General features: G+C 38.6%; 1 protein-coding gene across 1 annotated transcript in view; it reads right to left on the bottom strand.

The window, feature by feature from the left end:
• Positions 1-23,839, bottom strand: part of GREB1 (growth regulating estrogen receptor binding 1) — a 108,968-nt gene that overhangs the window by 13,132 nt on the left and 71,997 nt on the right. Inside the window, exons 16-25 of the mRNA XM_056343961.1 lie at positions 22,490-22,682; positions 21,748-21,884; positions 20,071-20,410; positions 18,403-18,518; positions 17,505-17,698; positions 15,574-15,663; positions 12,918-13,534; positions 4,998-5,100; positions 3,136-3,294; positions 588-730 (exon numbers count right to left, since the gene is read on the bottom strand). Of these exons, the coding sequence (XP_056199936.1) occupies positions 588-730; positions 3,136-3,294; positions 4,998-5,100; positions 12,918-13,534; positions 15,574-15,663; positions 17,505-17,698; positions 18,403-18,518; positions 20,071-20,410; positions 21,748-21,884; positions 22,490-22,682 (2,092 nt within the window). The remainder of the gene's footprint in view (positions 1-587; positions 731-3,135; positions 3,295-4,997; positions 5,101-12,917; positions 13,535-15,573; positions 15,664-17,504; positions 17,699-18,402; positions 18,519-20,070; positions 20,411-21,747; positions 21,885-22,489; positions 22,683-23,839) is intronic.

The raw sequence follows: 23,839 nt of genomic DNA, 5'->3' as shown, positions 1-23,839 counted from the left end.
CCTAGGGTAGAGCATACACTAAAAAAATATAAATCAAACTGTTCTGTCTTTTGAAACCATTGTTTCTGCTTTGTCTTGCAGATGGTACCAATACTTGAAGGCCACTTTCAGCTTTCAGAAATATTGACACATAAAAACCAGTATTTGCATTCCTCACATTCCAATAGGCAACAATTGGAGGGTTACTCTGAGTAATAACAGTCTGTACACCACACATAGACTTCTCATGCTGAACGACTACTGTATCAGAAGTAGCATCTTTTGCTGTTAGTCAGGTAAAAAAAAACAAGACCCAGTAGGAAAAGTTTACCAGTTTTAACTGGTAGTATACACACGGAATGCAGATTACAGCATTGAATATACTAGTGTAAATGAGGCAAGGATCAGTCCTCTGACATCCCTAAACCTGCAGTCTTGTCAAAGTAGACAAACCTCAAGAAATAACAGAATCTGTAAATGAGGTGTTTTTAACACATACATACAACTTCTAAGCCAATTCAAATACAGTGAATGTACACAGAACTGTGTTTGGGTTGTGTCTGCTTCAGTTTATGATCTGCTGAGTAAAAATATTTGCAAATCTTTACCTGGTACCTGGGATTGAAACCCATATACTGATGACACTGTTCACAGTGATGGTAGGTATTATATGCTGCATACTTGGACAATCTCATCCTAGTTGTTTGACGACGTGCATACATATCCTCCTGCCTCCTGCTCATTGATCTGTCTATTAAAAAAAGAAACAACTTAAATGTAACATATATTCAAGGACAGAATGTATTGCCTTGTGACAAATTGTTTCTGTCACTGTAATTAGCATCTAGGAACAATGGCAGGATTAAACACACGCAAAACAAACTATGAGTTCATTCTGTGCATAGTATGTTTTATAAATTGTTATGTGCAGCAAAGAGGACTATAAAGAAGTACCTGCAAATTCATTATTATGATAATTTTGTATAGATTTCACATAAGGCTGAGGTGTAAGCAAAGCCAGATTATTGAAATAATTGTTGCTGATGTTATTATTGGTTGAATGTTTGCAAAAGTAATAAATAGTAAAAAAGTATTATGATAGACATTTGTTATCCTGGGATGGACATCACAGGAGATTATGTGAAATGAACTTGGCAAATTTAGTGATGTTGCCCTTTAGCGAATATCCACATTTTAAGAGGGTCTACTTTGTTGGAAACTGAAGGAAGATGAGATGTAATTTCTGCTGAAAAGGACTGTTATGTCATCTGGCCAAACCTTTCACTTAGATTTTCAGCATCAGATCAGGTTGTTCAAGGTTGTTCCTTGTGCTGTCACGTTCTGAAAAATCTCTAAAAGTGGAGTTTCCACAGTCTTTATGGTCAGCCTGCTCCATGGTTTGACCACTTTTATTCTGGAAATATTTTTTATACTATCTAATTGTAATCTCCCATTATACAACTTGTGTCTGTTGCCTCTTGTCCTTATGCTACGTATCTATAATGTTTTGTATCCATAAGTTCCCAACAGGAAGCTGAAGACAACAATCAGATGCTCCTGCTAGGCTTCTTCAGACCAAACAAACCCAATTTTCTTCAGTTTTCAATGTACATCATGTGCTTCAGGCCTCTATCCATCTTGGTGGCTGCCCACTAGACTCACTTCTGCATATCAATGTCTTTCTTGTACTGAGAAGCCAAAAACTTGACAGAATACACCAGATGCAGTCTTACAGATGCCATGCATAGAAGAATAATCAGTTCCTTTAAGCTGCTTGCTAGATCTTTAGTAAGCCATTAACCCAATGGAGAACTGGTGACTTATGTTCAAATTGTTGTCTGCCAGGATCATCAGGTCACCCTCTTCAAAGTTGCTGTCTATACAGCTGACCCCAAGCCTGTACAGCTGCAAAAAATTATTCCACCCCAAGTGCAAGATCTTGCATTTACCTTCACTGGACTGTATGAGGTTCCTTTTCCTAAAGTTCCTTCCTGTAGGTTCCACCTCCCCAGCCTGGCAAGGTCTTTCTGAATGGCAGTGCTACCTTCCTGCATATTGACGGCCACTCCAATTTGGTATCATCCCTGAACTTGCTGACATTGCATTCTGTCCCTCTGACCAGTACTAATGGCAATCTTAAACAGCATTTGCCCCACTATCAGTCTCTGAGTATTGCTATGCATACCCAGCTGTCAGTCATATTTGGGCCACTCAATACATTCTGAGTCCAGTGGTCCAGCCAAATTCCCAGCCACTTTACAATCCACCTATCCAAACCATCTCTCTCCAGTTTTGGCTATATGGATGTCATAAGAGACAGTGACAAAAGCCTTGCTGAAGTCAAGACAAAACCACTGCTCTTCCTTTGTCCATAGCGCCAGTCACGTCATCATAAAATGAAATCGTGTATACCGATCATGATTTGCCTATGATAGATCCATTCTAGCTAGGTCCCAACCACTTTCCTGTCTTCACGGGGCTGGACATGGCTTACAGGAGAGTTTGTTCCATAATTGTTTTGAGGATTGAGAGTAGGCTGACTAGGCTGTAGTTGCTTTGATCCTCCTTCTGTCCTGTAGAGCAAGGGCATGGCATTTTCCTTTTTCCGGCCATCAGGAACCTCCACCAATTGTCGCTACCTTTTAAAAGCGATAGACAGTAGCCTCACAATGGTGTTGGCCACCTCCCTCAGCATGTTTGGATACATCCTACCCGGTCCCATATGCTTTGGCATGTCCAGCTGGCTAATGCAGAGGACTAATTCACACCTCAATACTCCAGGAATCTAGATCTGGCCATATGCATCTCATGCGTTCCAAACCAAACCTAAAAATTTAACCTATAAGCGCTTTTAAGTACATAAATTACTTTACCCACATAAGTCACTCCATTGCTACAGAGCAGGAAAATGCTACTATATAAAACCAATCAAATACACAAACTTACTGTGGAACCAGATTTTTAATGAAAGGCTACCTATATAATATTCCATAAAACATTTATAAGGCTCATACTCCATCTGGCAAATTTCAATTTTTTTTTAAATTCCTCAAATGCAATTTTGATAATTTCACTCTGTTTAAAAGTTTAACAGGATTCTTACATTAAAAATAAATGTTATATATGTGTACCAATCCAGATTTTTCAGATTCTAACCTTCACTGTTTATAGTCTGAAGTTTTGAACAAATCAGACTTGCATCTTCGTATTTTGGGTCATGGATAGTGTAGTCAAAAGGCATCTTCTTAAATGTCTCCAAATCTGGCCACATATCTCCAGGCTGATGGTAGTATTGATCAGATTCTTCTTTTATGTCTATGATATTATTGAAAAATAAGAATTAGTGTAATTACAATTTTTAAAGCTTTTAATATTGTTATAGGTGGGGTTTCTATGTCTATTATTCCTGCATCATTTTTTCTTTCATTGTTCTGAGGAAGCAACATTATTATGCATCAAGAGGTGCACCTTTGAACAAATGTACCTCATCCCTCAATGCAATTCTGGCTTTTAAACCTCTGTTATCAATCTAAGACCTCTGTAATCTTACTGGAGGAGTTGGTGGGATGATGATGAGAACACTGTTAAGGGTCTGTTAAGGCTGATCTACCTGCATCCAGGCATTCAAGTCTTTCCACTGAGCACCACATTTGTGAACTCAGTTGGGGAAAGATATTCTCACTGAGGAAAAGAAGCCCTCTTAAACCTTCAGAAATTGCAGTATTAAGTAGAGTGCAGAGTTAAAGTCAAATTCCCCTTCTAGTGATAAGAGCAGAGTAATCAAAAATAACTCACCCTAGGGTAAGAGAAAAATAGTAAATGGTATTGCTATAACGTGCAATGAACTCACGCCTTTTTCTGAAACAGGTTAACTGACATAAAAACCCAGACATACACAAGTCCTTACAAAATACTTTTTTACCTTTGTCAGGAGGATCAAAGATCTGACAAAAGGAGTGAGGAGTTCAGTTTGGAGGTCAGCTGCAAGCTGCTGTAAGGAGCCATAACTCCGTGTCCATGAGTATAGACTAAATGATTATTTACAGCAGGTGAGACCCTTTGGCACCCAAAGTAAATACAAAACTCATGTGGAATGAGTCAGATGGTGAAATTATCTTCATGTCCTGACTGTGAGTTACCTCAAAATCCTGCCTAAACAAAGGATTGCTTGCACAAACCTCTCCCCTGGCAGACTGGTCACCTTTTCAAGAGGTTTTGCCATAAATCTTGGTGGATAGCTGCCTTTTTCTCAAGCACAGCTCAGTGTGGAGAAGGCTCCTGGGCACTGCCCCAAAAAAAAGCCCTCAGAGACAAGAGACGGTCCCAAATTAAAATGGTTGAACAGCTTCCAGCCAGGGCCTGACACCCGCAGCTAGCAAGCAGGTAGCACCCACCTGAGATCTCCACAGCTGACTGTGGGCATGCTTTTACTGCAGAATGAGACATATTCCATAAAATATCACCCATATTTTTCTATCTAATCCAGCCATTAATTACAGAAATACATCTGGAAACACAGGGGAGTAATACACTCTAAATAAAGGAAGTTTGGACTAAAATTAGCTATTAGAGAGCAGGAACTGTTTTCCTCCTTCATTTAGTCTTATGTACTTAGAAAATATGTCATTGCTCCTCAGGATATAAATCTGCCAGAATTTCACTGATTCTTTTTATATAGTTTACCACAAAAGTTCATTTCAATTCTAAACTAATAAATAGTGGCTGGATATCATTTAGTATACTTTAATGCTGTTGATGACTTCCCAAGAAAAACAGAGACATGTGGTTTTCTTACTGAAAGGAAGAATAAACTCTAAATGATTAGTAAAATAAAATACTCTTAGGTATCAGTTGAAGATCTGAAAATTTGAAGACACAAAATTTTTCTTAAAATATTTCAATAATGTAAATGAATTGCAAAAGTGAATGGCATAGAATATACAGACAACTACTTTTCAATTTAATGTAACAATTTTCTACAGTCTCCAGAAGCAAATATTTTTATATCAAGAACTTACTAATGTTGATTTCTTCCTCATCATAAACATCCACTTCTGTCAGTCTAATCAGCATTCGGGACAAAATACTGAGGAACTGCAGATAGGCACCTGTTTTCCCTATCTGTAAATACATAAATTAGAAAATACAGAAGTAAACCTTCCTTTTTTAACATGTTACTTTTCAACATATCTGGAAATTGCAGCTGCGGTGAAATTGAATATTAATAGTCAGTGCTTGCTTATTGCTGTATTTGTATAGTCCTTGGCATAAATTAAATGCTTAAATGCACAACAGTTTTGTTCTCTGTATGCAGAAATCTAGTTTGGAAAACACACTTTTCTCTCCTTACTGTTTCTATGAACTTTTTAAAAAACATACAAGTTCATGAAATGTTCCAATAAAACTCCTCAAACTACAAGATAACTAAAAAATTACCTCAACCCTTTCATATTTGCATCATTTACCAGTACACTGACTGCTGTTGAAGTACACGGACTATCCTGAAGAACAAAGTGGCACGCATCTGTAGGAGAATTTGTGCAGGCCACTTCAACTCCTGGAGGACATGGTACAGGTAACAGTATGTTTTTCCACCTCTTATTCTAAAAATGTATTATTTTCCTTCCACCGTTTTAAAATTAACGTTTAGAAGTCCATTTAAAAATTACCTTAAGGTTATAGCTTTCTCCTTTCTTTTTTATCCCACCAACACACTACATATATTTTCTCTCCATTGTGCCAAATAGTACTGCTGTCCTTTTTTTCAGCTGAAGGGTATAAGCCACAGCCACTGATTTATTCAATGGATTGTTCCGTGTCTTCCACATCAAGTTTGCTGGTGGCAACGTCAAGTAAATAATGTCATATCTAAGCAGACAGCTTTACAAACTGTTACACTTGAACAGGAGGCCATACATAATTTGTTTCAATGAGAAAAAAAGAGACCAGCAAGCTGATGTCACTCACAGGAGAATGAACACGCCGTGGTCTTGTTTGTGTGTGTTTATAGCTCAGCCTCAGAATGGCACTAATGTCCAGCTGACAACTTAAGGCTAATGTCACACCTGTACAGGGGAGGTTAACACGCAGATAAGTTCCAACGCATTCTGCTGCAACTGTCTGATTTCACAAAGCGGTATCGGGTTTTGGACGAAGTCTGCATTATTACTGAATTGAAAACCCAGCTTCGCTGCCATTACTGCTAGGACACATCAGAAGTATAGGGTGCTGAATTACTAAATATAGTATCGAAATTACTACTTTTCACATATTTGAAGTGAAATTTTCATTTTCTCTCAACATTTGAGAATTTGAAACTGAAGCAAGAGTAGTAACCATTAGTTTTAGTCAAAGTCCAGTATCTGTTGTTCTTAATAAATCAGCCTGCATTTTAAACGGTTGCTTGCAAAGGGTGGGAAAGAATACTGTTAGCCCTGTTGAGGGTCAATTACAGAATCACAGAATGGTCAGGGTTGGAAGGGACCTCTGGAGATCATCTAGTCCAGGGGTCCTCAAACTTTTTAACCAGGGGGGCGGCGCGTGGATGAAGTGGCAGGCAGTCATCTGCGGCTGCTTGGTTTCCCCCCCAACCCCCTGGCGGGGGGTTCTGTAAATACCGGGGGCCGGATTGAGGACCCTGGGGGGGCGTATCCGGCCCGCGGGCTGTAGTCTGAGGACCCCTGATCTAGTCCAACACCCCGCTAAAGCAGGTTCCCCTAGAACAGGTTGCACAGTTGCATCCAGGTGGGTTTTGGATGCCTCCAGAGAAGGAGACCCCACAGCCTCTCTGGGCAGCCTGTGCCAGGGCTCTGGCACCCTCCCAGTACAGAAGTTCTTCCTCATATTCAGGTGGAACTGCCTGTGTTGCAGTTTGTGCCCGTTGCCCCTTGTCTTGTCGCTGGGCACCACTGACAAGAGCCCGGCCCCATCCTCTTGGCACTCGCCCTTCAGACATCTGCAGGCGTTGGTAAGGTCCCCTCTCAGTCTTCCCTTCTCCAGGCTGAACAGGCCCAGCTCTCTCAGCCTTCCCTCACAAGGGAGATGCTCCACTCCCCTCAGCATCCTCGTTGCCCTCTGCTGGGCCCTCTCCAGTAGTTCCCTGTCCCTCTTGAACTGGCAAGCCAAAAACTGGACAAATAAGCCTTTCTGGTACACATGGTAGACCATGTGTTCTATACAACTCTCTGCTATCCCTAGTAACACAGAAAAAAAGTGACTTTGAATAGAGGAAATGATAGCATGGATCATAGTCAGCCCGTGGACCAGATGTTTCTAACTCCCAGTCTGGGTTTTTATGTAAAATCCGTTGAAACTAATGAGAATCTTTCTACTGACCCTGCAACAAAGTTCTGAACTTGGCTGCAATAGCTATTGATCGGTGAGCTAGACAAAAACATCTTATCTTTCCACATCTGAGGAAAACCTGATGACACTTTGTTCTAGAAGAAAAGACTTTCAGTGTTTCCTCTCAAGTCTGAGATTACTTTTACACGCCCGTATGAACTTACTCTTTTAAAGCTCCTCTGATCATCATTTCATTAAACACATCGTGGCCTGACAGATTAACAGTTCCCCAATTTCAAGCAAATGAGAGATCATTTGTCAAAAGTACACAAACTGTTCCCTTGATATCAGGTGTCTATGTGAAAAACTAATTCCTTATGTGTTTGAAGTATATACTTAGAATTGACAACAGAACAACAGGTTGAAAAACTTACTCTTTCTTTTTGGTAACCATTTAAAACTTTCTCTATAAAAATCACATATTTTGCTTTCCCTTGAGAACCAGTCTTCACCAATAGTTTTCAACAATGTATCTGGGGGTGACTAGGCTACTACTACATGGTACTTAGCTGAACAGTGCTAGTTGTTAATTGACTCGAGTATGCACAAAGCTGTAGGTTCACAAGTCAAAAATGTTGGAAACCACAGGACTACAACTGCTAGTCCCTAACCACTAAACTGAAACATACATACTTATGAAAGTCCATGCATCATATCTTACCCAATTTTTTTATCTGTCACATAAAAAGTGTCCAATACAGTACTGTGAACTTTATGAACTGTGAGATACTAGCAACGCCTTGTGAAAAATGCTGGTGGGAACTTGCAGGAATCTCTCTAGGTTTTCAGAATATTTCTCTGCCAGGAGAGAGACCAGGCTGAGCCCACAGCAACATTCATATCTGGACTCCATTCACTTGCACATTTGCCTGCATTTGCTGCTGAAAAAAGATGAATTGGTGAGATAGAGAACATCTTTTCCAGGTCATTTTGAGAAGATTTTCAAAAAGAAAATAAGAAAAGAATGAATTCTCATTTACAAACAATGTTTACTCCAGAAGGGAAGAACCTTAAACAATTAATTTGTAGCATGCCCAGACAGGTAAATTCACATTTAAAATTAATTGTATTGTTTTCTATATGTACCATCTCTAGCCAAAATGGAACTACACAGAGTGTCTGTTTGAAAATACTGAATAGCTGTCAATTATCAGAGCTTCCACATCTCTCCAAAGAGTGCTTGCCCTGCCTGTCAGTACCAGAAGCAGAGAGAAGAGAGAGAGAGAATGCACGCCTGGGATGAGGAGAGGTGAGGAGAAGGCAGCAGAGGGACTGCATGAAGAGTGTGCTGGTATGAGATGGTAAAAGACCTTGTTGCAGCTTCATAGTTTGGAGAGTGCTGTGACAAGTACCCTTCTTGTAGGTAGTTTGGGCATCATAGGTAGCTGGAAAGAGTTCCTGCAAGCAAGATATGTACAATTTTGAAGCATAAAGCCCTATATTTGCCCATCCTCCATGTTCCAACTGCAAAAAAAATAGAGTATCTGCAAAGAAATTTTAAACTGGATACATGATTGGGCTGTAGCCTAGTACAAGTACAACGCTGTGTTAATCCTAATCAGTGACTCTGGGCTGAAGCATGATATATTAACAATGATGATGTCTGCTAAGGCAGTACTATCAGCACGGCGTTTTCCTCCATATCCTGCCTTTGCTTTCCACACAAAAGCTGCAAACAGATTAAAAGAATGAAGGAACCTGGAACTGGGCTGCATTTTTATGATATTATCCTGAAACAAAATGTACATGAGGTGTGCTGCTACTACAGACAGTAGTAGTGCCTTAACATATAAGGCACTCAGGGGCCAATATTTCCAATTAATCTAAGTATTACTCTAATTTGTTACTATCTACCTGAATTTGAAAGACAGGAGTCTGATGAGTCAGACTTGGAACAAAAAAATCCCAGAAGACTAAGAAGTAAAAATCTCACATCCTGTGAAAACCTATGATAACTAAGGAATTTGGGACCTGCAAAGATTTCGTGTTTTGGTTTCTATTTTCATTCTTAGTACAAGGGATGATTTGGCCCATAAAATACTAATATGTTTAACCTGCAGCTATTCATCCATGAAGTGTGTAGCTGTAGCTGAGCAAGAGGAAGCAATATGAATTCAAATTCCTCCTTCAGAAAATTCAAGAGGTTTGAAGGTCTAGTTTTTTGTGTCAACGACATACAATGCCTAAGAGAAGTGGAAATCTCTCCAAAGATTTTGACCACTGAACTGTGCTTGCTATTGATATCAAATATAAGCTGAAAACAAACTGTCTAAGAATCTGAGATATCCCAGTTAGAGAAATTATGTGTGTGCCTCCACACTTATTCACGGCAGTGACATCCAAAAGTGCTGTTGCAGCAGGTCAAACACTAATGTGTTCCCTTTTTTTGACTTGTTCCAGACACTGGACACCAGGACCACTCGAAGTACTTTCTTATTCTTACATGTTGCTATAAAGTATCATCTGATTTCAGTCTTCACATTTGGAGAAAGATGTCAAAAGAGGAAATAATTCCATAATGCTTTTCTATTTCAATTTCCAGGTGAGATAGTTCTTCACATACCACGACAGTGCTTTTCAAACTGTGGTCTGCAAACCAGTGGTGGTTCACAGAAAACATGCTGATGGTCCACAGGGAGCTGGCTCTTCTCCTTGTTTCCACTTGCTACCTTCTTTACAACACAGCTAACAATAGATATATTAAATATTTCCTATTGATATTTTTCTTACATAAGCTGAACGGTATATAAGCGCAATGTAATAAGGTTTTAATAGTAGAGGAAAACCAATTAATATGGGCAGCAGTTTTCTTTCTTAAAAAGTGTCTTAAACTGTGCTTGCTTTATTTCTGGATGCAGTGCCACAGGACTGAGCATGCCCATGAGCAGCTTCCATGCTTAAGGAAAATGCTAGTTCAAGTTGTAATATCCACTTAAAAACCAAAGGTACAAAACCTTGATTTGCAGTTTGGGGAACTTTAAGATGAACATTTCTAAGAAAAGTATTTTTTGTGAATTCAGTCTTCCTTACAGACATTTTCTTGGGTGCACTAGCGACTAGATTTCTAGCCATCGATAAGATACATGTTGTTCGTGGTGGTGCATATTTATTCATACTCACTAACCAATGGCTTAACTTCGATGATGTGAGCTAACTTACAGATAAATATATGGATTTATTCTATGTCTATCCAGATTTTGCTGCATTTCCTAAAGCCTCTTGTAAAAATAATGCATCTATTGCCTTCTGAAGTCATTAAGTGTCCTTGTAAAAATGCATCAAGTCTTCTAGCAAAACATTTTGACCAGTAGTGAGGGTAAAAATCTATGTGAGAGAAGGGTGAGTGTATTTTATTATGAATTACCCTGACAGTGAGAAGTATAATTTTGGTTCACTAATGTGCCTATTTTTCTTCCTGTGTTGATTTCATATTTTTCATTTTAACCAATTGCTTCCTGATTTGAATTTTAGTAAAGGAATTGCTGCCTGATAAAGAAAACAACAACTTCCTAATTTTTGAAAATATAGTACTCTGGCAGTCTTATGCTTTGACTCAGATATTATTAACACTCAGACAGATGCTGTCTAATAATTGCTTTTGTTTATGCCTATATCTGTTCAGCATACTTTTACAGCTTTTTGTTTGGTTTACAGGAGTTTTTAGTACTTTGGGAGGTTAAAATAGTGAAGGAAGCAAAACTACTTTATCCACATACTGAAATGAATATAAATCCCTAGATTTTGATACTTAGGAAGAAGACATGATACTCCTAATTTAATGCATATGAATTTGTTCTGTATGAAACAGGTATATTCGTCAGAAATAACTGAGGAATATAAAATGAATAAACACCTGTGGACAGTGTCCTTTAGAAACTGATCCAACTGCATGACCCAATGCAAGACTAGGAAATAACCTGCATTGTGGAGACAGCTGGAAAAGAGATGAAGTTTCAAGTAAAAGAAGTGATATCAAGGCTGAAATTTGCTGCTGTGCAGAGGGTCAACGGAAGTCCTACTCAATATTTGCAAAAATGTAGGTTTGATAATAAAAAGTGGTGAATACCATACCCTGGAATGAAGTCAATGAATAAATAAGCTGCCTTTTCAATTATAATCAGTTAAATGGCAACAAGCAAATATGTGAAGCATCAGAACCTTCTCACAGGTGTGTAGTATGCTCTCAGAAATCTCTGAATGACTTCTGAGAATCACAGACTTACATTTGTGACCCAAACCCAAATAAATACCAAAGAAATACTTACTTATCAGCTAATCGGGATATTTAGGGTGGCTTTGGGAATAGTACCATTGTGGGGTTTGATGTGTATGCATATAAAATTCTAATAAAAATTGTCAAAGCCTGTGTTTTTCCTTGAGATAGCAATGAACATCATCCTTCTGCCAGAATGTATTTGTTTCTATGCTGCAGCTGAGTATGAAGTTCAGTTTCTTGATCACATAATACCTCAATCTTTGGCAAACATGGATGATTTCAATCAAAGGAATGGACAGTGAAAACTTCTCATCAGAGTACTTTCTGGAATCCTTTATGAATTATAGTAACATTTGCAGGAAGTCCCAATATGAAAAGCCCATTTATGCTCTTTCTACTCTACTGCACCATAAATTCGGATGTACAATGGAATACCATCACTTAACAAACATCAATGTATAGCTTCCTTTTGCAATGGATAGGCGTAGAAAAGTGGATCGCGTGGGAAGTTAAATAACTTCCTTTAGATTAATTCTTTGGGTTGATCTTAAAGCAACTGGAAACACGAGTCTTTGTCTTGGTTTGGATTTATCCTTTCTGACTTCTGAGATTCACAGGACATATATATATATATATGCTCTCAGTAGGCATGGTGTCTCTTCCTACCTTGTTGTTTCATACCCTTAGCAGAACATGAGAGGCACAATATTACCTTAAGCATGTAACATGCATTGAACTAGTAGATACCTTGCTCAGAGATAAGTGCTAAACATTCTTAAAGAATTTAGACAAGAAGGAACTTCTTAGGACTATACCCATTTCCACATATCTTTTCAAAGTAATTTAAAAACTCTTGGATGAGCTACTCATCTTGTAAATATGGTTCTGCTAATGTTGAACTGGCCTTCTTGCATGTATTTTTTACAACAGCTTCTATTTCTGTCTGCTGTGTGGAAGAAACAAAGAAAACTTAATTACAAACTCCTAAGTGTCTTCAGATTGATCATAAGAAAGTGGTTTTGTGAAGATCTTTGATCTTTATTTAAAATGTAAATGCATATTCAAGTTTAACAAACTGAAATCATACATAAAATCTATCTCTTGAGCAAACTATCTTTTAAAACATTTTAATGGAGAGAGACTAACAGACAATGAACATTGCTGTAACTTCATTGTCTTTTAATTCAGGCTAATAGTAAAGAAAGGAACATTATTTTATTAGAAGTGATTAGAAAATAAAATATAAGCAGCTTATTCTCCACCAAAAAAAAAAACCAAACCTTCAAGTATAAGTAATAATATCTAATCTATTTTTTCTGAGATTAAGATAAAATTAAACAAAATAAATCGATGATAATACCTTGTTCTTATTACACACCTGTGGTGGGCCACTCAGCAGCAGCCTCCTTGGGTGAAACGTGTCCATTCTGCCTTCATTTCTGTTGTTGTAGTCCATATGGATTGGCTTGGGAACTGTCCACTGGCGGTAGTATAGAGACTGCTCCGTGCAAGTCATCATCTTACTCATAAGAGGACGAAAAGAACTTGCCCACATAACAGAATGATAAGGCAAAAGGGAAGACGATTTGGGAAGTCCACTGCTATCCGTAGAAGTAATAATATCATAAACCAGTTTGGGCAGAAAAACTATGGGAGGCTGTTTTGATGCTTTGGTCATGGAGCACTGAGAGGTCTGTAGGATGAAGGAGTTATGAGCAGGTGCAGAGGAGGAAGAAGAGGAGGAGAAAGGTGAGGAAGATGATGAGGTGATGGAAATCTGTGCACTTTTTATGTTTTGTTTTATATCCAGCTGTTCAGTTACCACTGGCAAGTGTTTGCTGATTGTTGTTTGTGCCCCCTTGTCTATTTTCTGCTTTTGCCTTTCATAGTTATTTGTAGTTTCTTCAGCACTGTTGCTTAGCGCTTGGTGGGGGGATTTTGCTGTATCTGCTGCTGCTATTAAAGGAGGAGATGGCTCACTGCAGAATGCTGTAACTAGAAGAAAATTCTTATTTCAATACAATGCAATTATCTCTACTAGTCAATGCCATAGTTAAACAAAACCAAAACAAATAATCGTTTGGATAGAGTATCCATCAAACATTGCAATCCTGCTCCTGTTCTTGCTTTCATCTTTCTTGTATTGGAAGTCATAATGGGACTAGTTTGGAGTATTCACCTCAATGCAGAAAGTGGCTTTTAAAGTACTGAAGTTCACAGGAAACTTGTCAGTGACTGTCCTGTCCTCTACTTCTCTCATCCATTCTTTGCTTGAAGTACTCATCAGATACTTTCATCACTCAAGACAGATACAAAATTACCAAAACCATCATTTAAGAGAGTGTAAGAAAATAATATTCACAGGCTATTATCCCACCAGACTACAGACACAGACTGACATCTAGAAACAGTCCTCTGAGTCAGCTCTGAATTGACACGTGTCTGCATCACCACAGCACTTAGTCTGATGTAATAAAACCTGGTTCTCAAGTCTCTGGTGCTACATAATTCATTAGTGCATTCACACAGCAGCTGGTCAGCTCAGAGCACATACTGAGCTCATCAGTGTTGGCCTTGAATAGGTCATGTAGATATATCCCACAGCTAATTGCTGATTTTCTGAAAGTGGTATATTTTTACCTTATATATTCTAGTTACTAAGATTTCTTGAAAGTTTTAGGCCTCATTTTAAGCAGTTCTAAGCATCTTTAATGCTTAGTGAATTCCAAAGAGATGCAAATACTTCAGAGTCTTCAGAGTAGACTGAGAACTGGTTGAGGAATCAGTCTCCAGACAGTACTAGGAAAACCTGTCTGAAGCTGAACACAAATAAAAACAGCTTTTATCTCAATGGTGAAAACAACAGTCTTGGTTCTCAAAAGAATTCCACATTTTGAACTAATAAAAGTCTGTATTTTCTCTTGGCCTCAAGAAATAGCTAGAGATATACTCTAGCTGCATATTAATCTAAAGTAGCCAGTAAAGGACATTAGCAATAAATACAAAAATATCACTAGCAGTATGAATGGTTTCAAGTAAAACCACTGTGACATCCCTCAAAATACCAATATCCAAAAGCACGGGGAAAAAAATAAAGGACAAAAGATTTCCTTAACCCCAGGCAAATTGAGGCACAAAGCCACAGGCCACATGGACACTGTGGAACTGATGAGCGGCCCAACTTTAGAGAAGAAAGAAATTTGAAAATGAAAGTGTTGAAGCTTATCCAAATATTTTCAGGCTTTTTTTCCTAATGTAATGACCACTGTGCCTGTGGAAAAGAAATCATGGGCCAAATATGCCTGTTACCATGTTGAAAACTACAATTAGATCGAAGAGATCATTTACTGTCACTGGCAAAAAACGTGTTTTAAAAAGCTGTGTGAGATTGCAGCTTCTAGGATGTTATGGTACAATGTATATTCTCCACTTCTATTCAACTCTTCTCTTAATATTATCTGCATAAAAAGCATGTCAAGATATTTATCAGACAAAAAAGCTGTAGTAGTTCTCAACATTGCCTCATGCTTTCTATGTCAGTCTGCAGATTAAAAAGGAACCAAAGGTTTAAAAAATTTTTCATCTCCAAAATAGCTTTCAAATGATGCAGAATTAATGAGTGAACATTTCAGAGCAAAACCAAAAAGGTAAAAATATCCATGAGGATGAGCTTTCTTTCTCTCCTACAGATTTTAAAAAGATTTTTTTAAAATGTGAGGCATGTTTTCTTTTTCATAAATTGTCATATCTCCAGTCACAGTACTGAAGATTCATACCTCAGTGGCACACATTAAAGAAGTGCCTGGTTTAGGCACCCCAACCTATGACTATTTTTCAAGCAAGAAAATACCTGATTTTTTATATTTCAGAAGTCTGAGCCTTATTTTTTTAAATTTATCTCTAGTGATCCCATTAAAATAGGCCTTATCAAAACCATAGTGATTCATGCCTTTTATTATTTATCTAATAAGCTGAATAAAAGATATCTTTTATGTCTTAAATGTAACTTAATAGAAATGATCGTAAGGTCTTACTGGAAGCTTTTGAAGACAGAGATGAAGATGCAGAGTCGTGGGAACAAGATCTTTCTCTTTTCATAGGACTTCTTTTTTCTGAAGTAGAACCTGTTTCATGAATGGTAGTACAGGAAAACATAACCAAAATACATTTTAAGCCTGTAAGAAGTCACAGCTGTATTGTCAAAGCAGGGAAAAGTACACAACAGTTTGTGTGGGTTTTGTCCTCATTCTGACACTGCTTTCAGTATGGAGAGTATCTGTGCCTACCATGCAACACTGGATCAGCCTGTGGTCTAACCTAACTATGCTAAGCTTCAACAGCTTCATAAAATCAGCGCTGCAGCCAGAAGCTGGTAATCCCTAGGCATGCCTCAACCACATCGTCTCTTTCTACCTGTGTCTTGCTTTCCTCACTAACCCAGCGTCAGGGAAACCAACAGGGCAACAAACTGCTTTGTCAGTATGTTATGAAATTAATTCCTACCCCATACAGCTTCATGGCCAGACTGTATCTCAGCTTTTGGTGATGAAAATCCCTATTAGTACAGCCACCAAGGGTATTCACTTGAGGATTCTAGCTCAGGCTTCTAAGTTAAAACATTTGTTTCTTTACAGTTTCACCATGGCAGAGAGACATAAGTACTTAGACTGTAAGGCTATCTCAGGTGCTCTGAACTGGACTCTGGAGGAACATACTGTGCTTCATGGACTAGGAAAGCTGCCTTACAATTTAGACGCCTAACAACTTAGTGCCCATTTGACTCAGACTGCATACTGCATATAACCCAGGCGTATTTCAACTAAAACAAACTGAAAAACTAGTGGACAGAAGTGCTTGTCACATCTAACATAGGCCTCTATCGTAGACAGTCTGAGTATGACCTCAGGTATATCATTCCTCTATGAAAAATAAGTATTTGATTAAGGCAAATATTTTTGTTGTGCTTGTTCTGCTAGCCTTACTTTCAATGAATAAGAATTGTTCTGCTGTCTTTATTATCAATGCATGAGAATTTGAACAGTAACCAGCTCTCTTCCTCCTCACAGTACAGAAAAAGAAATGGAGGCAAACAGTTTGAGATTTAAATAACCTACAGGGATAAAAGTCCCTTGTCTTCCATAGTTACAGGCACAATAGACAGTAAAGAAAAATGCAAAGAACTTACCGATAATGCCCATCAACTATCACTCAAAAAACCCCTCCAACAGTTCCTGAATAAATTATTGTTGTTTGTTTACACATGGAAAAGTTCTTACTTGTTCTTTTAAGAAATTATAGACTCACCAACTCTACATTCATGAATTCACGGTCATTTTCAAGGAGCACTCAGAAGTTACTATGTTCAGATTTATTTTCTAGCCATACTACTTAATACCTTACAAACTAGAGACTACTTAGCTGTACTATAGACAGTTTCCTTGGAAGGAATCATCATCATTGTCACTATGTAAGCATAGGTTGGACAGCATCAGTCAGGGATAGTTTAGGTGAAGTTGGCTCTGCTGTGAGGGAGGGCATCGGGTCAGTGCTTCCCAGAGAGCAAAGCACACACTTCCCTGCTGCAGGGAGGGCAACACAGCACAGCACTCCAGACAGTGACTGCCACTGGATGTACCCACTCCAGCTCCACTTTGCAGCAGCCTGAACATATGCGGCAAAGAAGGGAAGGAGGGAGGGGAGAGAAGGGGGTGAAAAAAACAGAGCAAGAGAACAGATGCAGCAGCAAGACTGCAAAAGTTAAAAATGCTACCACAGCAGCAGCAGCCCCTGGGCAGGGAGGGTGAGAAAACGCAGGTTCAATGAGATGAAGTAAAACTGCAGAGCAGAGCTCAGTCAGTAAGGCTGACTCCAGAAACCCTCACCTAGTAGGCAGCCACACAATCCTTCTTTTTCTAATACAACTCAATCATTTTACAGCTTCTTTTATTATCACTACTAATAATACCTTCCGTCGCTATTTCTTCATCATCAGTGCTGCTTAGTTTCTCTGGGTCACTTTCTAATGCATCATTCACAACTGCCTTCTCTGTGTGAATTTCTGAGCTCACAAAGTATGCTGCCAAACCAAGTTCTTGCTCCAAGTTTGTCCTTACCAAAGAAGACGAATTTATTAAACGTAGGTCACAGTATCTCAGTGATCTGGAGAGAAACAAGAGGGGCTACTATGAAAACTCACTGTAATCTACTCCTGTATTTCTTTTACAAACACAGCCAAATGGGAATTTTTTCATGATCTGCTTAAACTATGGATGAGATAGAACACAATATAACTTTTGTGCTTATTAAGTTTACCACTGTGGTGCATCCACTTCTCTTTTTCTTAATCCAGTTATGCAGCTTAATCCAGTGCACTGAACATCAGCATCAGCATAAGAAAAAGAATAATCATTTGGGTTCTAAACCTACCGCATAGAATGGGATTCAGTTGAACATACAAAAGCATTTAGTGCCCCAGGGCATCCTGGATGGCTTCCAGCTGCCATTCCAGAAGGCACTGATCTCTACACACATCCTGTAGCACAAATGCCTGCATCACACAGATGTCTCAAGTACCTTAAGATATTTAAAGTATACTATTTTTTACATACCCTTATACTCTCCTTTAAACTGGGACAACTCTCATAATATTTTCTGAGCTATTTATATCTTGCTACAAACAGGAGGTTATTATTAATAATATGGATTTTGTATTTATGATATTAAAACTGCTGAGAAATGGAAAAGAAACATCTTGACACTGAAATCTGTTTTCTTCTCCCACAAGTGATTACACAGTTAGTCTTTAGCTATTTGGTAAGTGATGGATAAAAAACTGCCACTGAGAAAATACTGGATCTTCTTACCGTGGCAAAGACTCCCCTTGTGGATCCATACCACTAAATATCAATATACAAGGCAAACCTTCTAGTTCCAAATAGGTCTGTGGCCTCCAATCTACATCTTCAATCTTCTGCCAGATCTGTATAAGGCAAGAAACACTATTGGACATATCTGTGTGGCACAAATAAAAATACAAAAATATATACTTTCATCATCCGTTATATGAATCAATTTTTTATAGTGGATGGATTTTCCGTGAAGGGAAACCACAGAGCAGAGCCAATTTCAACATAGGTAGATTGCAGAATTCTTAGAGCGCTGTACGTAGCAATCTGCCTGCTGTAAATCTGAGGAGACTGGGCTAGCATATCCCAGCCTGAAAAGCCTTCCAGCTTCCCAGCTGTGCAGCACTGAGGCCAGGGCACAGACAAGTAGAGTGGATACAGTACAATGGACAGTAGAGTAGGAGGTTTGGAGGAGAGTAGAGTGCAGAGGGTTGCTTCTCATGGCAAATAACGTATGGATGTCTGAGTCCAAGCAAGAAAATGAGCTACGAATGAGATTTTTTCACCTTAGAGGAATAGGGCAAAGCTGGAAGTGTTTAGCACACACACACCACTGTCCTCACTTGCTACACCTGCTCTCCTCCAAAGCTGTCAGTTTTCCTGATAACTTCATGAGTTTGACAACTAGATCTATTGTTCGACCATTTCACATCAGGCTATACTGCTTTACTTACAGCAGTCAGTCATTTCTGTTGTAAGACTTATCTACAGATAAGGACTACACTGTAGGACCAACCATACAACAACTCAGCTTCTGACATTCGTACATGTACCACTATTATGTATGTCAGAGAAGATAACCAGGATGTGATTCAGAACTTACACTGATACTTCAGAATAAGTTATGCCTAATTTATAACAGAATGAGGTCAGCATTAGGCCCTGGATCTCCAACGACATCATCTAACATCTAATTACATCTTAGACTACACCTAACGTACTTAATCAGTACAGAGTATACCATATATATATTACACGATCCTAAAATGTAAATACATTTTTGCTTTGGTGATCAGATGATGGTAATTTTATGAAAAGCAAAGGAGTATCAATTTTATTTTGTTAAACAGATGACCCACGACTCAGGACCTAAAGGATATAAATTAATTCATAAACAAGCACATGGTCCAGAAAGCATAAAGTCCTGAGCTGTGAATACCGGGATGCTCTAGGACTCATGAACAGCATCACTGATTTGGTGCCTTCATGCCACCTGCTGGTGATAAGAATAATGTAACTCTCAGTTGGTCACTGGTTAAAATCTTTTTGCACTATGATCATTTTGTGAGAAAGTTCTGCTAAACTGTGACAACTTTATTTGGCTTTTTTCCTTGTGGTTCATGGTCCCTGTAGCTAAATGCAGGTCAGTCGTTCGGGAAGGTTGCTGATGAAAGTCAAGTTCTAGTCAAATTGGTTAATACTCCACTGAGTATTATTAATCAGAGGTAGGACAGTAGAGGTCTTCTCACAAACAGTATGTCTAAAAGATGAGAGTCATGCTCCTTATGGCAGTTATTTTTACCAGTAAGACCCACACTTCAACTCATGACCATAACTCTCACCAGTAAAGTCTCCCCACCTACCCATCTATTGAAGCTTCCCAGCCCATGTCATTCTGCAAGTTACCTTTAGTTGCTCCACAAAGTGCTTCCCTATTGTGATTCCAGAATTAGGATTTCCCAGGATTATTTCAAAGTTATCTTCAAGGGCTAGTCTTTCCCTTACATTATACAGACGTTCATATGCCACAGCAGCCAGTGGAGTACATGGAATTCTCAACACTACCATGAGGCCATGACCACTAGGACATTGTCTTGAAGAGTTTATGAGGTTTTGGGTGATCTCCAGAGTTTCAACTGAGGTGTAATTCTTCATCTGAGAAAGACCACACACAGCCATCATAGCTGCAGAGTAGTGTTGTATGAGGACAAAAGTCCTTATCACTGCACTGTGTAATCTGGGGAACCTGAAATAAATGATGAATTAAATAGTGAAGCATTAACAACTAAAGTGGAAAAGGTAACTTTTACAAAAGAAAGCAAACTCAAGTTTTCTCCCGTAAAGAATTCTTCATATCTACTATACAATGGAATCTCACCAAATTGCAGTTTCACAATCAGAACTGATGTTGTCTCTCCATTTCTTAGTAAAGATTTACTAAGTAAGTAGTCCAGTAAGGTTACATCACTTGAAGTTACCAAGGCTTTACTGCTGTTACAAAATTTATCACAGAATATTTGCTAAGGCATTCTGTAATATCATCAATCAAAGTTATATTTTCTCATCAATAAGAATGGTATTCTTCATTATGCATTATTCTTAAGGGGCAGGAGTGGGGTGGGGTGTTTCTTTTGTTTTCTTACTGAAGCTGTGAACCATATTACTTTTGTTTCCAAGAGGACTGAATACGTAGGCAGCATCTAATGAGCATTCTCAAGTTCCCAAACCTAGGTACACCATCTCAATCCCCAGTCTATGGAAGGCAGAGACATGGATATGCAATAGTTCCCTGTGCTCTGATTTTCACAGAAATGAAACCCAGGTGCACAGTAAAAAGAGGAGCCATGGCCTGCTCAGAAAAGTGCCTGATGTGTGTGATCAGAGCTCCAAAGCACGCTGCAGCAAGCCCCAGCAGTTAAGCGTGGATGTGCTCAGTCTCCCAGTTAGCAATACAGACTCACAAGATTTTACTTGTCCAGTCTCATTCTTCTCACAGATCCCAAAAAACTCATCCACAGCCGTATGCATGCACATAACATGCCACTGCTCTTTTGCAGTGATTCTAGACTTGCTCCACGGGAACTACAGAAAACGGATGATGTATTTTCAAGCTCTGATGATGCTCTGAAGTTTTTATTGCTAATTTAATTGTACAAACCACAGTGATATGTCTACTTCTCTTTGTGGTCCAAGTGCAGTATACACAAATGCTATACATCAAAATCAGTCAGGGTTAACCAGCGATAACATTGAACGAAAGGAATAACACATTTGAAATTACATGATGATGCACACTTAGATTATTATAACATAGAAGGTCACAACAAGAACACACTCTAAATTGATCTAAACAGTGTGCATGTTTGCAGTAAGAGGCAGCCTAGACTGGTTAGATTACAGGCCAAATATATGCAAAAAAGATGGAAGGACAAAATCAGAATGAGTGAAATGCCCTTGCATATGCAGCTGATTTGTGGGACAGCAAGAAAAAAAAAAAAAAAGAACCAGGCTTCTAGCTAGTAACTGATTCTGCTAGAATTTACCTCCTAAATTTCCTGTGTTAAACAAAGGAGGGTACCATACCTCTTTCCCAAAGCCGTGACCATTGATTCAAAAGAGCTGTCATACCGGAGCAGTGGAATACTATGTCCAGAGAGGGTGGACTCAATGAATTCTGACAGTCCAAAGTATTTCTTGTTTTCATGGTATAAATCTACACCCTAAAGCAAATGAAGCAATAAAAATATAAGGTAAGGTCTATCAATCAGTAATTTACAACTGATTAACCATTGGTATCTCATAAGTTTGCAATCATATTCTCTAATAAGCATACATCTACTCAGGTGTATTAAAATACGGAGAGAAAGAAACAATTCTTTTGAAAGAAGTTTGACCCAATTTTCCCTTGTTCCTTTCTTTCTCTTTCCTCACATATACACATACACAGACAGAACAGCTATGTCCGGAATAAATATGCACACATATGAAAAAAATCCAGGTATTGTACATATATTTATGCAATAATGCACTATAGAGATTTTAGATGATTTCCATTTATGTAGCTCAAAGATTTTTATAAGAGCTACTCATTTATAGAAGATATAAAAGCAAAAAAAGAAAAAAAAAAAACAACAAAAAACCCCACAAGAATTGACAGGACAAGCAAAGGGAAAAAGAACTTGCCACAAACTGAACAAGAAAAAGATGCCATGCGAATGTCATTCTTGTTTACAGAAATCATGGGGCCTCCACAGGTTTGTCAAGTACGTAAATGTAAAAAACCTTATGAAAAGCTCACAAAAGCACCTCAAAGCATCTGTCTTACATTGCTGTATGAAGAAGGCCAGTGGATCTCATTGTAAGGGCTGATGTGAGTATGCTGTGTCTGCAGTGCATAGGGGAAGGAAGTCACGTGGAGGGTCACAATATTTGGCGCCTCTTTCACCTCCCTGCAGTTCAACAGTCTATCAACAAGTCCTGTGGACACTTCTGTTTGAGGATAAAGGCTATGCATAGCACTGCAAAAAAGAAACCCAAAACCTTCCAAAGTGATCAGCACGAGGGAACATTTGTGTCCAGTGGAACAGCTTTAACCTGGATACAAAATCAGAGTTAAACACATACAAGGAACTTAGGACTCTATTCTTTGCCCTGCTTTTGTTGCTTAGAAGGATGGGAAAAGAAATGCAAATTATTTCACTGCAGATTAAAATTTCTGTAAGTTTGATAAGCTCCCTAGCTAGAAAATTACCAGTCTCTTACGGCTACCACAATATGAGAGAGAAAAGATGAAGGGAAGCTGATATTTTGCAAGTTACTAATAAACAATAGTCCTGTAGTAACTTTGGCCAGATTGTTAGTGTTGCGCTTCAGAAAATATAATGCCTACCAACAAAAATCAAGATAGAAAATGATAGACAGTAAGTCAGTATGACAGAAAAACAGAGGGAAACTACTTGTGATAGAGTTTTTGTGAAAGGGAAGAATAGCTATTGTTAGGGCAAGTGCCACTATCATGGAACACCTACAGTCGATTCCGTGCTCCAGTGTAAAACTTCAGTGCAAATTTATGCTATTTAATTTTTGGCATTTGCCTGCAGTGACTAAATCACAAGCCTAGTCACTGCAAGCTTCTTCTGTTACTACCAGGAAGAGGTAAGTAACTCCAGAAACTGGTTGTGTGTGTCCACCCATGGTCCAAGTCAGCCCTCAGAGATGCCCGTGTCTCTGTTGTGTCTGTGTGAGCAATCCCAGGCAATTACACTTCTGGTTTAGGCATGTCATTTAACTGACTTCAGTTAGGTGGTAGGAATCCTGCTGTGCAGAATAGGCACTTGAATATTTGTCACTCACATATCTTTATCAGATAAGAGATAAAAATGTCAGAGTTAAGCAGCGATACAGGTACTTCCCTACCTCAAGGATGTTACATTAATAAATGCCTTTAAAGGCTGTGACAGCTGCAATAGTTTCTGTAAGTTCCCAAGACATACAGGAGTTGAACAGGCAATGCTCACATGCAAAAATAAAGTTTTGGTGAAAATCATCATTCTCAACCAGTGTGAAAGACAAGACCTTGTCATTTCAGTCACAAACAAGATTCCATATTTTTTGGTTTCAGAAACACTACCATGCTCCCAAAGTTGGAATATGCAAGGTATTCCTGGAATTCAGT

This window comes from Falco biarmicus, chromosome 6 (genome assembly GCF_023638135.1).
Source record: "Falco biarmicus isolate bFalBia1 chromosome 6, bFalBia1.pri, whole genome shotgun sequence".
In the NCBI taxonomy this organism is placed as follows: Eukaryota; Metazoa; Chordata; class Aves; order Falconiformes; family Falconidae; genus Falco; species Falco biarmicus.
This window is presented reverse-complemented; position numbering and strand designations above follow the sequence as displayed.